Source organism: Triturus cristatus, chromosome 1_2, assembly GCF_964204655.1.
Source record: "Triturus cristatus chromosome 1_2, aTriCri1.1, whole genome shotgun sequence".
In the NCBI taxonomy this organism is placed as follows: domain Eukaryota; kingdom Metazoa; phylum Chordata; class Amphibia; order Caudata; family Salamandridae; genus Triturus; species Triturus cristatus.
The window spans coordinates 524342014-524355721 of NC_140580.1; the positions used below are offsets into that span (position 1 = coordinate 524342014).

Consider the following 13708-nt stretch of genomic DNA (forward strand, 5'->3'; position numbering starts at 1 on the left):
CCCCAGTGGGCTGCCAGAGAGGGGGTGGTTTTGGGCCCCTGGGGGCCGTTTTTGTTACCAGGGGCCTGAAATATCGGCCCCCTGTACCAAAATCAGCCAAAATAGACCCTTGCAACCAGCCCGGCCGCACTCCCTCCCCCCTTCCTGGTGGCCAGCCGAGCAGTTTGCCAGGGCCGGGGTCACTTCCCAGTCTGGCCCTGGAGGTCATGTGGTGTGCTGGCTCAAGGGCTGGGGATGAGGTTGCGTGCTGTGCTGGGCCAAGGGTTGGGGACGATGGTCATGCGCACTCAGGTTTTCGTACAGACTGTAGAGGTGATGAACGGTAATCAGTTAACAGAGAAACCCACTTTCTCTTTAGTATAAATGCATCCGTCAGAAGCTCTACACCCTGTGTGCAGGATGGGCAACGAGTGCATTGCTGAACATATGCCAGGGCGCAAGAGTAATCATGCCTGTCATCTTTCCCACAGGAGCTTTGTATTTTAATTCTATGCCCATCCATGGTGCAATCTCTTTGAGGATGAGAAACTGATTTGCAACCCTCAGCTATTTGCAAAAATAGTTAGCATGCGGAGCTATTCAAGATAGACAAAAACAATGGCACATGGAGGGAGCATCTGCAAGGAAACGCTGTTTCCGTGCAGATGGGAGGGGGGGACTGGGACGGCACATGTTTAAAAGTAATAGCGCGATGTCTATAAAGTGGGCGCCGCTCCAAGTTAGTTAAAAGCTTTGCAGGAGAGTGTGTCCGGCCTGCAACAGCAGGTAGGACAAAGCAGTTTAACCCGTTCGACGCTTGTGACGGAGCGGTTCCGTCACGTGCGTCGGTTGCGCTGTGCGCATGACGGAACCGCTCCGTCATGGCCCCGCCCGCGCACGGAATCTTCAGCGCGGCGCGGAAATCCGCGCCGCGCTGAAGGGGTTAAGAAAATAGTGCTTGGAGGCTGTAATTAAAGCCTACCAAGTAATAACACAAGCAAGAGGGCCAGTCCTTATGGGAGGTTACAAGATGAGACAAGGCGGCATTAAGGAGGGACTACTAAGCCTATTAACCAATGAAAAGCTGCAGTTTACATAGGACAGTGACAGGAGCCAACTAAAAAGATGGGCGGAGCTTCAAGTCCATACCTGAATACAGCATGCCTTACAGAGCAGCACATGCGCTGCCCAGGCTTGACCTAAAAAGGCTTATTTTTAATATTTTCTTTTCACATTGCTGACATACCTGCCTTCATCGGGCACAAGCAGTTCTCAAAGTAGTCGCCTTGCACCAGCCTACGCCCGCTCCCTACAGCTTTTGGCTCAACCCTATTCCCCCGCCCACCCCTGGATGTCTCAGTCTCTTTCAGACCCGCCCTCACTAGTAGTCCTGTGGAGTTCACCAATAAGAAGTGAAATGACTTTACTTCCGGCTTGTCGGTTTATGAAAATGAAACCAGAAAGCTTATTTATTATAAAATGATATACATTTACAACGTTTTCTAATGTAGAAAAGTAAAACATGTACATACAACAACTTTCAAGGATAAAAAACATCCTTCTGATTAAAGAAAAGAAACCAAAGCGAGGAGAAAAAATACATTATTTCAGGAATTATCGTGTTGCTTACAAACTGCCCGTGCGCAACCCAGAATGTGTTTTTACCTGAGTGCCGATTTTTGTTCTTTGTTTTTAATCCAACTGAACACGAGCTCGTCATAGGAACCGGAAATAATTACTTAACATTTTTTTACAAATATTTACAGATTAGAAGATGCATATTTCGGTACCTGGCGATTAAGTCAGGGCTGTGACAGGGTCCTGATGGTGAGGTAGCATCAATCAGCCTGCCTCGGGGACTGCAGGGGGGGGGGTGTGGGGGGGGGGGGGGTCACGAGGCACTATCGGTATGAACAATAACCTGGAAATATCCGGCATCTGAAACTGTCTTTGTTCACCTCTATCTGGAGAGGACTCTGTGGGTCTCTTGTGTCTGGGCATGACCTGTACACCCCTCGAACCTGCCCAAGATTCTTTACACCCTGGAGCCACACATGATTCTGTACACCCCTGGGACCTGCACATACATTTGCACGCGCCTAAGACCTGTACATGAATTTGCACGCGCCTGGGACATGTACATGAATTTGTACACCCCTGGGACCTGCACATAAATTTGTACACGCCTGGGACCTGTACATGAATTTGCACGCGCCTGGGGCCTATACATGAATCTGCACACCCCGGAACCTGCACATGATTGTTTACATCCCTGGGATATCCACATGATTCTGTATACCATGGAGCCACACATGATTCTATTCACGCCTGTAATCTGCACGCGATTCTGCACACCCCTGGGACCTGCACGTGATTCTGTGCACCCCTGGAAACCCCACATGATCCGGTAACCCCTGAACCTGACATGATTCTGTGCACTCCTGGAACCGGCACATGATTCTGTGCACTCCTGGAACCGGCACATGATTCTGGACACTCCTGGAACCGGCATATGATTGTGTAGCCCACTGAAGCCTGGGCATGACTCCTGTGCACCCCTGTATGATCCTGTACACCCGCACCCTGCACGAGCCTCTTCACCCCTGAATCCTGCACTTGATTCTGTTCACCTCAGTGATCTGCACGCAATTCTGCACACTTGCGTAGCTGCGCGCCTGTCATTTCGGCACTTAACTCCTCCATACGCCCCTGGTAGCTGCGCGTGATTGTACGCATCCCTAGTATCATGTATTCTTCCTTGCACCCCCGACACCTGCACACCTCTGCACACGCCTCCTGCATCTGAAAGTGGCCCTGGGCGCCTTATGCCTCGGCATGATTGCGCTCCGCTCATCCATGGTATTTACAGGAGTGTAACATCTGCACATCCTTCTGACATCCCTAAGGCCCCCCCCCCCCCCCCCTCCTATTCTTCGTGGGATCGGCTGCACCCGTTCTCTGCGCCCCTCTGGTACTTCCACACCTTCTGCACTACCCTGCATAGGCACATGGCGCTGTACCTCCCTTGCATCAGCAAACAATGCAGGCAGCCCTGGCTTTTCGACATACCCCTGGCGCCTGTGGGTGTCGCGGAGGCACCCGCTGTCTGTGGGCAGGTATAGGGTGGGCGCCGCGTGGACACGCGGGCGTCACGTGTGTCATGCGAAGTCAGTGGCAAACAGAGGCCTTCCGTGGACAGTTGCTGGTTTTGTTGGGGACCAAGGGGGGGGGGGGGGGCGCCTTGCTTGTAGATATCCGCACACAGGGGTTGGCACCTGTGGGGGTGCACACAGTTTTCCCATAGACCGGCAGCGGCGGATGCCAGTGCTTAGCGCAGTCTTGTCCTCCCAGCTGCTGTCTGTAGGTGTTCCACTCACGTGTGTGTGTGTGCGGGGGAGGGGGCACTAGTAGCTGCAGATTGTTGTAGAAAAGTTCACTGCATCTGATTCTGGCCACATCCCACGCTTGCGGATCTGTGTAAACACCCATCCCGCACATGTTTACAGACGTAGCTGACGGGTGGTAGGTAGTTGTAGGCGCCGGGGTGAATGCACAGGAGCTCTGTTCAGCGGTAGTAAGCGCTGCATAAATGTAATTTCAATAAAACGCACAGCTGTCGAAAGGCGACGTTTGTGGCAGCAGCCTTTTGTGTCACTGTTAAGTGTGCTTTCTAGGCGCCTGTTTCCATGACTTCATTGCCTGTTCATGCAGCCCTTTCCCGGATAAAGCTCTGTTGCATTAGTTGAAGGGCGTGGCCACCCCTGTAGTATTCGCTGCGCACATACGTGTTAATAAGGCTCCCTTACGGATCCGCGGACCCCAGGCTGTGTGACCAGGAGCCATCTCTCCCTCATCGCGGAGCCATTCCCAGTCAATGTGGCGCTCCAGACAGGCCGAGAGGCGAGGGCCAGCCGGGCAGGTAGTACATGTAGGGGTAGTAGTGGCAGGCCTGGTAGACGGAGAGGCCGGGCGGGCTGGGCCGGGGCGCCTCCTCTGGGCCGCCCTGCAGCTGGTCGTCGCGCACCAGCACACGGATGGCCACCCTGCGCGCAGGGCCCGGCCCCGCGCAGAGCTGCGCAGCCTTCTGCTTGCGCTTAGTCTTGTAGCGCCGATTCTGGAACCAGATCTTGACCTGCGTCTCGGTGAGCTTCAGACTGGCCGCCAGGGCGGCCCTCTCGGGCCCGGACAGGTAGCGCTGAAGGCTGAACCGGCGCTCCAGCTCGTAGACCTGCGCATGGGAGAAGGCGGCCCTGGAGCGCTTCTTGGCCGGCCTGGGGAGCCCTGGGGGGCCGCTGCCGTCCGGCCCGTCCCCGAGGTCCATGCAGCTCCCTGCGGAGAGAGAGAAAGGGAGACTGGTTATAGTGTACAGGCTCCCGACGCTACACAAACAGCACAGGTGCTAACAGCAGGTATTAATGTACACGAATGACCAGGAATTAGGATATGCTAATGTTTACCTGATTCAATACCCTGCAAATGGAGGCACGTGGGCTGAGAATTAAAGAAAGTGATTTCACCGAAAATATATATATATGTATATTATCCTTTTCCGCACCCAAAACTACAGCTGGTTCCACTACTTTCTCCTTGAGGTAGGACAGTAAATATAGTACATTCACCCTTTGTGTACTTCGCGATAGCGGCTAATATGTTTACTGAACTGTTAGTGCACACACACCTGCAATAACAGAATATCACCTAATCCTGGGATAACAAAGGTGCACGGTTGAAGCCGATGGAAAGCGCTGCTACAAGGCATCGAAATAGAACAATAAGGGTAGGAAGGGTAGGGACGGGGATCGCGCGCACCCCGGGAGATTTAGAGCATCCCGTAGTTTCTATATTTGTGGATTAAAAGATGTGTGGCCAGTGCCCTTCAGACTGCCCTCTGCCCCGCGTCTCCACTGTCACCGCCCTGTCACAAACCTAATCACACACTACGCCTGCGCCGCGCTGAACTGAAAACTAATGCCATACAATAAAAAACATAAAAGAATATTCGCATGACAGGAAGTCTTCCAAACCTTTCAAATATAACACATTTGCTCACTTTCCGGTTACTATATTTTGAAATAACTTCTTTCGAAAAAAAACATATCTTCAAACAGTATGTTGTTTATGTTACTACGACTATAATGATTGAAATGCACATAACAATAGGTTCGAACGTTAACTACTGTTTAAAAGTGCAATTGTATGTATCTCGTTTAATTATTGTGTATATAATATGTAATTTCAATGTTTAACCTGTAAATTATCCCCTTAAGAAGCTCAGATGGGACAGGAGTATAGAATCAATCTGCAATTTACCATAGCCAAACGGACCAAAAATAATTAACATTTCTGTACCAGTGTCTTTTATTTCCAGCTACAGAACGTGGTTAAATTTAAAAAATGCTGTATCACACGGTTGCAAACCTGAACAGCATGTGCCCTGTTCTCCTTACAAGAACCCTGGGGAGGGGTTTGCAGGCCTGGGGCCGAGAAGGGCCGCGACAACCCTCCATGAGGAGGTATGAGGAGCCGCGAGGGCCCTCCATGAGAAGGTATGAGGAGCTGCGAGAACCCTCCATGAGGAGGTATGAGGAGCTGCAAGGGCCCTCCATGAGAAGGTATGAGGAGCCGCGAGAACCCTCCATGAGAAGGTATGAGGAGCCGCGAGAACCCTCCATGAGGAGGTATGAGGAGCCGCGAGGGCTCTCCATGAGAAGGTATGAGGAGCCGCGAGAATGCTCCATGAGGAGGTATGAGGAGCCGCGAGAACCCTCCATGAGGAGGTATGAGGAGCCGCGAGGGCCCACGATGAGGAGGTATGAGGAGCCGCGAGAACCCTCCATGAGGAGGTATGAGGAGCCGCGAGGCCCCTCGATGAGGAGGTATGAGGAGCCGCGAGGCCCCTCGATGAGGATGAGGAAGTATGAGGAGCCGCAGGGCCCTCCAAGAGGAGGTATGAGGAGCCGCGAGGGCGCTCCATGAGGAGGTATGAGGAGCCGCGTGGGCCCTCCATGAGGAGAGATGGGAAGCACAAGCACCCGATAACCCTCTCTGAGGATCACCGAGGAGGCCTCCATGACTGGTGGGGGGCCGCGAGGAACTCTCGCGAGGAGCCGCGAGAGCGCTGCACCACTTCCATAGTGGCCTGTTCAACAGGGCACCGGGAACCGGGAGACAGAGTTAATCGATGAAGCGCTTTTTGAATCGAAGGAGGTACAGGGACAGCTACCCTGTGTTTGTGGCACATGTATTCCACTTTGAGAGAGTATGGGGAAGCCTTCTAGGCCTAGTGCCTAATGAGAGAATTTCCTCTGTTGCACGCCAACGACACGGTGTTAAAAGGTAGGGTATTTATAATTCACTAATAACTACACCGAATCACAATTCATTTCATGTTAACTTTACCCACAACTCCTCCAAATTCTGGGTCTTTGATCCGCATGCTGTGTGTAGCAAACAGACTAAAGGGCCCTTGTAGATGTTAAAATAATCTTCTAAATTATTTTTAACTTGACGAACCCTCCTCTCTCCACCTTGCTTATCATCGCCCATCTTTTAATGTGGGCGCCAGTCTTTATTGGCAGCGGTGGAGCCGCACTAGTCAACACCTTCAGGTATATTTTTTCGCCCTAAAATTAGTTCATGGACCCGTTGTGCACGGATTCTTGGGTTGATTTTCTGGCCTACAAACACGAAGCTCAGTTACTTCATGCAACACCCTCACACACCACGCACCCTCCCATACAAACTCGCACATACAGACAACAGCAATAACATACACACTACACACCGATGCTGACCCGCACGCAATCATACAAAGACAAATGCACAATCAAACACTAAACCAATAATATAATCAGCTGCCGGGTCAGACTGGCCTAAAGGCGGGACCATTGGAATTATGAGATTGTGCAGCGATTTTCGCATTATTATAGATGTGCCACATAATCCATCATCTGCTAAATAATCTGCAGATTTTTTTTTACTGAAAGGGTTCAAAAGTTGCTTAGAACGTAGTGACGTGTGTTGCCATGCAGTGGAAGGCCCTTTACAAAGATTGGCTGCTCACCTTTCTGTAGTTTATTGTTGTATTTGGGTATTAAACTGGCAGTGGTGAGATTCAACCAATGCCCAGACAGTGCTAACAAGTTTAAATATGACAAAATCAATAATACTATCCCAAAATGTTTTTTATAATGCTGCACAATTTTCCTTTCCTTGACACATAATTTACCCAACCCTGCCACATGTTTTGGGTCTCCCCTGCCGCATAATTCCAGTGGCCCCGCCTAAAGGGCAATCAGAAAGTGTCCGATGGGACAGTTTAACAGGTCAGCGGGTGGGCCCGTTTTTTGGCTGTTTGGGTCATGTTTAAAAGTTTGGTGGGGCGGTTTTTTCACTGATATTACCACAAACATTGCGTGCAGCAGGCGGAAAATCCTCCAAAACGTTGCAAAACACGCACACAGCGTGTCTTCTCAAGTTAAAAACTGCCCCGAAATTGCAAATGCGGGCAACTGTTTTGACTAACTGATTCGCTAACGGTTTCCACTTTTATTGTTGTGCCTGGGCCTAGTTTCTGTCCCAGTCCGACCCTGACCACAAGTACAGATTTTCGTACACAGAGGCAAGGTAAATCACAGGTACGAATACCCACACACAGAGACAGACACGTGTTATACCGACAAACAAACACACACTCATAACTAATTGGGGAGAAGAATTGGTCTAAGGGCTACAGAGGTCGACCTCCGACCTCGAATCTGGGGAACCGGGTTCGAGTCTTGGCAATGACGCTGAACATCCTGTGATTCTGGGCAAATCACTTAATTTCCCGTGCCTAACAAAAATGAATGTGTCCTCATGTAACGCAACTGGTGCGATGTAAAGGGCTCTGAGGCTCTGATACCTTCGGGTCAAGTTCGGGCTATATACAACACTGTAAAAAACAATAATTAAACAAGAGGAATCACACCCACATGCACATATAGTCAACAGAGAGATGCACACACTAGCAAAGGAGACCTGAAGTCTCGCGCGGATCACTCGCTGGAACACACCGTCCTACAGCTGGAAACACAGCTGTGCACAGACGCAGTCACACAACACGGCCATACGCAGATACACCACGCACAAGCAGTCAGCAATCCAAATACAACAAGAGAACCACATAATCCCACAAACGCAAAGACACATCCAATCGGCCACTAAAACATAACTTGCTTTCCATCAGCGTCCCATGGGCCGTGAACCTCACACAGTTCATGAAAGGCGGGCCTGTGCCTCGGAAGCCGGCCGTGAAGAAGAGCGCGTTATTTCCACACACCGATGCTGTAAAGGAGCCGGCACTGGAGGCCAGGCCCCTCGGTGCCCGGAAGGACGTCCCAACACCGGGTTGTTTCTTTGCACACAACACGCCTCGCGCCCTGGTATCTTGCCGCGTGCCTGCCTGCTTGGTTACAAGGATGGAGGCGCACTGAGGTCTCACCGCCTCGCACCCCGAGGCAGCGCTGCCTCTCGCTCCACACAGAGCAGCCACGCTTCGTGCACAAACTCTGACACCCTCATTTCCACCGTACCTCCTCGATGATGTGTTGTTTTGGGAAGGGTTCTCAGATGTCCCTGCCTTCACGACTTGATAAAGTACCAGAGGATCGTCTAACCCCTTCCGCCGCTGCTTGTCGCTTCCATCGACGGCACAGCGAGGGTTGCACGCGTCCCATGAATGCATTGATCTCTTATTGGTGGCTTTATTGAAGCCACACACAGCTTTCTCTGAAGTGGCTAGTGACGTTACAGCCCTGGAAATTATGCCACTAAACACACAGAGTTATAATCATAGACCCACTCACTAAAGTACTCGAGACACACACACACACACACGAGAATGAGATTCGGGGGGCCTGCCCGACTCCCCTAAAAATAATGGCTCAATAAAATTCACACGAGGTTGCGCCGCATTCGCATGCATAACCCACATCCCGCGCCCCCACTCTACCTGTGTCCGGATCGCCCTCGGCAGGGTCCCAGGGGGGCTCTTCGGCCCCGGACTCTGAGCTCCTCTTCTTCCAGCGCTCCGGACTCCCGGGGGGCAGCAGCCAGGCCCTCTCCTCTCCGGAGAGATTCTCGGGGGGCTCCGAGGTATCCTCTGTGGTCCCCAGCGGCAGTTTTCGCAGGGCGCCCCCTCTTTCCTCCCTGCTCTCAGTGGGCAGCTCGCTCCGAGGGTCCCCGGCTCTCCGCTTGTCGGGTCTCTCCCCCTCCGAGCCCCTGCTCAGGATGTCCTGGATGCGGAAAGACGTGATGCAGGCGGCGCGGTGGGACATGTTACCGCATCCCTCGCAGAGCCCCTGAGCCCTGCCCCGGAGCCGAGTGAGCGTAGGGTCCCGGCCCTCCGGCAGGAACGAGGTGCAGCCAGTCACCCTCCTGGTATGTGCTGTGGAGTCATGTGTGGAGGGGAGGGCGCCTGAGGCATGGGGGAGTGGACGACGGGGGTGACTCACTTTAGGAATCCATCCGCTGAGAACAAGGGCGCCTCAGGTGCACGCGGGGCATGGGGGCACCGCCTAGACTGCACGGGACCCACTGAGCAGCACCTTCTGAGCCCCTCAGGACTTGAAATGGAGCCCGCGTAACCCTCCGACCCTTCTCTTGCAGTCCTCGAAAGAAGGCGGGGAGGATGGGACGGCTCGAGGAAGAGGGGTGTGGACGAGAGAGGACACTCACGTTAGGAACCTAGCACCGGGAGCCAGCTGAGTCTCTGGTACACCTAGGACTCGGGGGTCACCGCCCACACTGGCACAGAACTCCCCTCACTGGACCACTTGAGCCCATTCAGGATGGAGACCCTCACCCTACCCCAAGTCCCGTGCCCTCCTGAGCCTGCTCCTGGCGTCCCTGACAGCCGGAGGGAGGTCCAGCTTCGGATCCATGGCATCCCCTGCCCCCAAAAAACCACGGTGGACTACCAAGGGCGCTGTACGCCCCTTCTGGCAAGATCATTGGACATTTATTTGCCAGAGTTCCTAAAATCAAGTCCCCCTGACTTGAACCTGGTGAGTCCACCCATACAAGACCTGCCCCCTTTTAGGGGCGTTCGTTAACATGTTTGACCCCAGAAGATGGTTAACTTTGGTAAACTTTATTGGGTAACCGAATTCATCCACCCGCCCTCCTTGACTAGGCCCAAGAAAGCAGTGAATGGGGCACAGAGTCCAGCCCACTCAATCGTTTCAGCACAAACACCATTGAGTTCAATATAAGGTTGGAAGGAGGTGGGGCCCTGTGGGAAGCTGCCTCTTTATATGATATACCAAAATGAGGTATGTCCTGCAAAGAGTCCAGGGATTCCCTTATGAGTGGACAGGGGCTTGCACCAGCAATCCCGAGGTGCTCTTCTAGGGGCAGTGAGGTTGTGTAACCTTAGGCTTACCAGAGAGGAGTGTTAGACGTCTGCCCCTACACACAATAATCAATAAATGATGCACGCTACTCAATAAGGAGATCCACACCAAATTATAAAAAATAACACACATCTTTATATAAGTTTAGGCATCAGAATCAATACGATCAGGTAAGTACTTTTGCAAGAGAAATACTTCTACGTTTTAACACAGTGCATTTTTCAGAAGCTGCAATTCTATACTATGGGAGGAAAAGATGTAATGACGGATGGAGTCAGAAGTAAAAATGGTAAGTTTATTTGTAGAAAACGAGTTCCCACAGACGGGCATTGTGTGCGTGCAAGCACCTCAGAGGGGATTCGTTAACTCCTCCGCTAACTGTCATTGTAGCACCAACTGTCAACCGGGGAAGAATCTCACACTGCCCGTTGGCAACATGAATAACAATGACCTCGCGCTCGGCGCTCGTTTGCGAGAACACTACATATATCTCCTTTTCTAACAGGAAGAAGGAAAAAGAAGGAGGAGAAGAAGAAGAAAAAGAAGAAAAGCATAGGTAAGAGAAAGGGGGAGAGAGAGAAGAAGGAAGAAAAAAGAGAGGAAGAGAAAGCAAGAGAAAGAGAAAGGAGAGGACAGAATTACCTGTACCTTACGGGTCATCTGACAGCTCTGGAACTCCTCCTGGGGGAACCAAGAGGGATATTGGAAACTTCAAAATTACAGTCTCTAGAAACAGAAGAGTGTGGCAAAGCCCCATCAGAACTTACACTTTGCCTCTCACCAACCTTTTTATTGACTTTTACAATCTTGTTCATGTTCCACCAATTACACTTATTAACACGTACAACACTGCCACATATTTTATCAATGGAGACAGGTTCGCTGAACTTAAATTCACCTTTTTTAACAAAACCCTGTCTCTTTATTTTAACAATGTCACCCACAGCAAACTTCCTGTTGGAGACATGTTTCCTGACATCAAAATATGTTTTTTGCTTGTTTTGCACGTCACTAACTTTGTTCCGAACCTTAACATCTAGCTCTAGTGCTGATGCTCTGCGTTTAAACCACTTAGACATCCATGCCGGTCAAAAATCCGTACAGGGCTTCCTGCCTTTGAGGAGTTCAAATGGGGAAACACCCGTGGATGAATGGGGTGTGGTCCTGTAGAACCACAGCATAGTTTGTTATGATCACTGGCCCATCTTATACAATCCCCAATGACTCTGTTTAGTCTCTCCACAAGCCCATTGGTTTGAGGACGATAGAGAGAACTTTTGAGGTGGATGATGGAGGATTCTTTGAGGAATTCTTCAACATCTGCCAAGACTAACTGTACCCCGTTGTCTGAAATGATAGTCTTAGGAAACCCCTCCCTCATGAAAATCTCTTTCATAAACTCGAGGATCTCTTTAGAGTCTACCTTAGGTACAAACTTGCCTTTGGGCCATTTAGAATAGTAGTCAACTAAAACGATAGCAAACCTTGTCTGATGGCGTAGTGTGGAATGGCCCCAAAACATCAATACCCAATTTTTCCCAGGGATTCTCTGGAAGAGGTAAGGGAGTGAGGGGGAATTAGATGTGCGTAGTGTCTTATCACTACCCACACAAATAGTTCACTCTGAGACCAGATCATCAATGTCTCTGTCCATTTGTGGCCACCAGAAGTATTCACGAATCCTACGTTTTGTGAGTGTGGCTCCCAGGTGTCCCTCGTGTGCCTTGGTTAACAGTGTTTTCCTAAAGTCGAATGGGGGAACTATTTTATCTAGTCTGAAAACAAGACTATCTTCTATTGACAATTCATCACAGACTTTAACAAATGGTTGAACATCAGCTTTAACATTCCTCTCTTTAGGCCACCCATTGATAATGTATTGCTTTACAACTTTCAACGTTTCATCTAATACCATGGCAGCCAACCAGCTGCTTTCGACAATGGAACACACATTTTGAAGTTCTACCCGTGCAACTATTCAGTCTTCGTGCTCATCGTCATCGACATGCTTCTCACCAGCAACTGATTTGTTGAGAACAGGAGGCAAACGAGAAAGTGTGTCTGCTCGAACGTTCTTTCCTCCAGAAATGCGTACAACATCGAAGCTGAATTGGAGCGATTTTGGAAGCAAGACGGGCTATCCGTTGCGTGGTGTTGCGATAGTTGGTGTTCCCCAAAATGGCTACCAATGGTTTATGGTCTGTTTGTAGAGTGAACTTCCTGCCCCATAAGTAGCACTTGAACTTTTTGATAGCCCACCAACAAGCAAGAAGTTCTTTTCTTATGAATGAATAGTGAGACTCAGTGTCCCTCAACACCCTGGATGCGAAGCCAATAGTGTGTTCCTGAGTACCTACATCCTGGGTCAGGACTGCACCCAGCCCAAAACAGCTGGCATCAACATTCAAGGTGCAACACATCGAGGGTTCACATGGTTTTAAGGCTTTAACTGTGCTGAGTTGAGCTTTGAGCCATTTAAATGCAAGCTTACAATCTTCATCCCACACAAACTCAGTTTGATGATTGAGCAAATTTGATATGGGGCGTATTCTGGTAGCATAGTCGGGAATAAATCGTGAATAAAACCCAAGTCAAACCCAGAAGGGATTTCACACCTGTTTTGCCCTTTGGCGCAGTAGCATCTACAATGGCTTGGAAAAGACTGGGTTTTGGTGTGACCCAATCACAAGATATAGTGTGACCCAGGTATTCTACAGAGTCTTTAGAGAACACACATTTGTCCCGTTTAAGTACAACCCCATGCTCTTGAAACGTTGAAAGTACCTGTCCCAGAGTCTCATCATGTTCTGTCTGGTCACCAGCATATATGAGAACATCGTCTTGAAAAATAGCCACATTTTTTATGCCTTTGAGGAGGTTGACCATGAGATGCTGAAAAACTGAAGCTGCCGAGGCCAGGCCAAACGGCATGCGACAAAATTGAAACATTCCTGAGGGAGTATTAAACACTGTGAGATGACGTGAGTCCCTGTCAAGTTCAACCTGGTGATATGCTGACGCCAGGTTGAGTTTAGAGAATATTTGGACTCCTGCTACCATTCCCAACATTTCAGAGATGTTGGGTAGAGGGTGCGAGTCAACCCAAATTACTTTGTTCAGCCTGCGTAAATCAATGCAAATCCTCAACTCGTTGTTTTTGTTTTTGCACTATGACTAATGGAGACGACCAGTCTGATGATTCAACAGGCTCAATCACCCCTCTCTTACGCATAGACACTAGCACTTTTTCCAAATCTCCCCTTATGCTAAATGGTACACTTCTCAATTTATGTCTTACTGGAATAGTGTCTTCTTTAACTTTTATTCTATGTTTG

General features: G+C 50.2%; 1 protein-coding gene across 1 annotated transcript; it reads right to left on the reverse strand.

Annotated features, from left to right (window-relative positions):
- Positions 1–1422: 1422 nt before the first annotated feature.
- Positions 1423–9576, reverse strand: LOC146867564 (homeobox protein zampogna-like). The gene is made up of 2 exons (XM_085606318.1): positions 8972–9576; positions 1423–4308 (listed from the first exon to the last, which is right to left on the reverse strand). The coding sequence occupies exons 1-2, from the start codon at positions 9294–9296 to the stop codon at positions 3851–3853; spliced, it is 783 nt and encodes a 260-aa protein (XP_085462444.1). The 5' UTR covers positions 9297–9576; the 3' UTR covers positions 1423–3850.
- Between the last annotated feature and the right edge of the window lie 4132 nt (positions 9577–13708).

Excerpts from the sequence above, each read along its gene's own strand:
- LOC146867564 (XM_085606318.1), bottom strand. The coding sequence starts at position 9,296 with ATGTCCCACCGCGCCGCCTGCATCACGTCTTTCCGCATCCAGGACATC. Across the intron at positions 4,309-8,971 it reads CGAGGGCGATCCGGACACAG|GGAGCTGCATGGACCTCGGG; the intron begins GTAGAGTGGGGG and ends CTCTCTCCGCAG.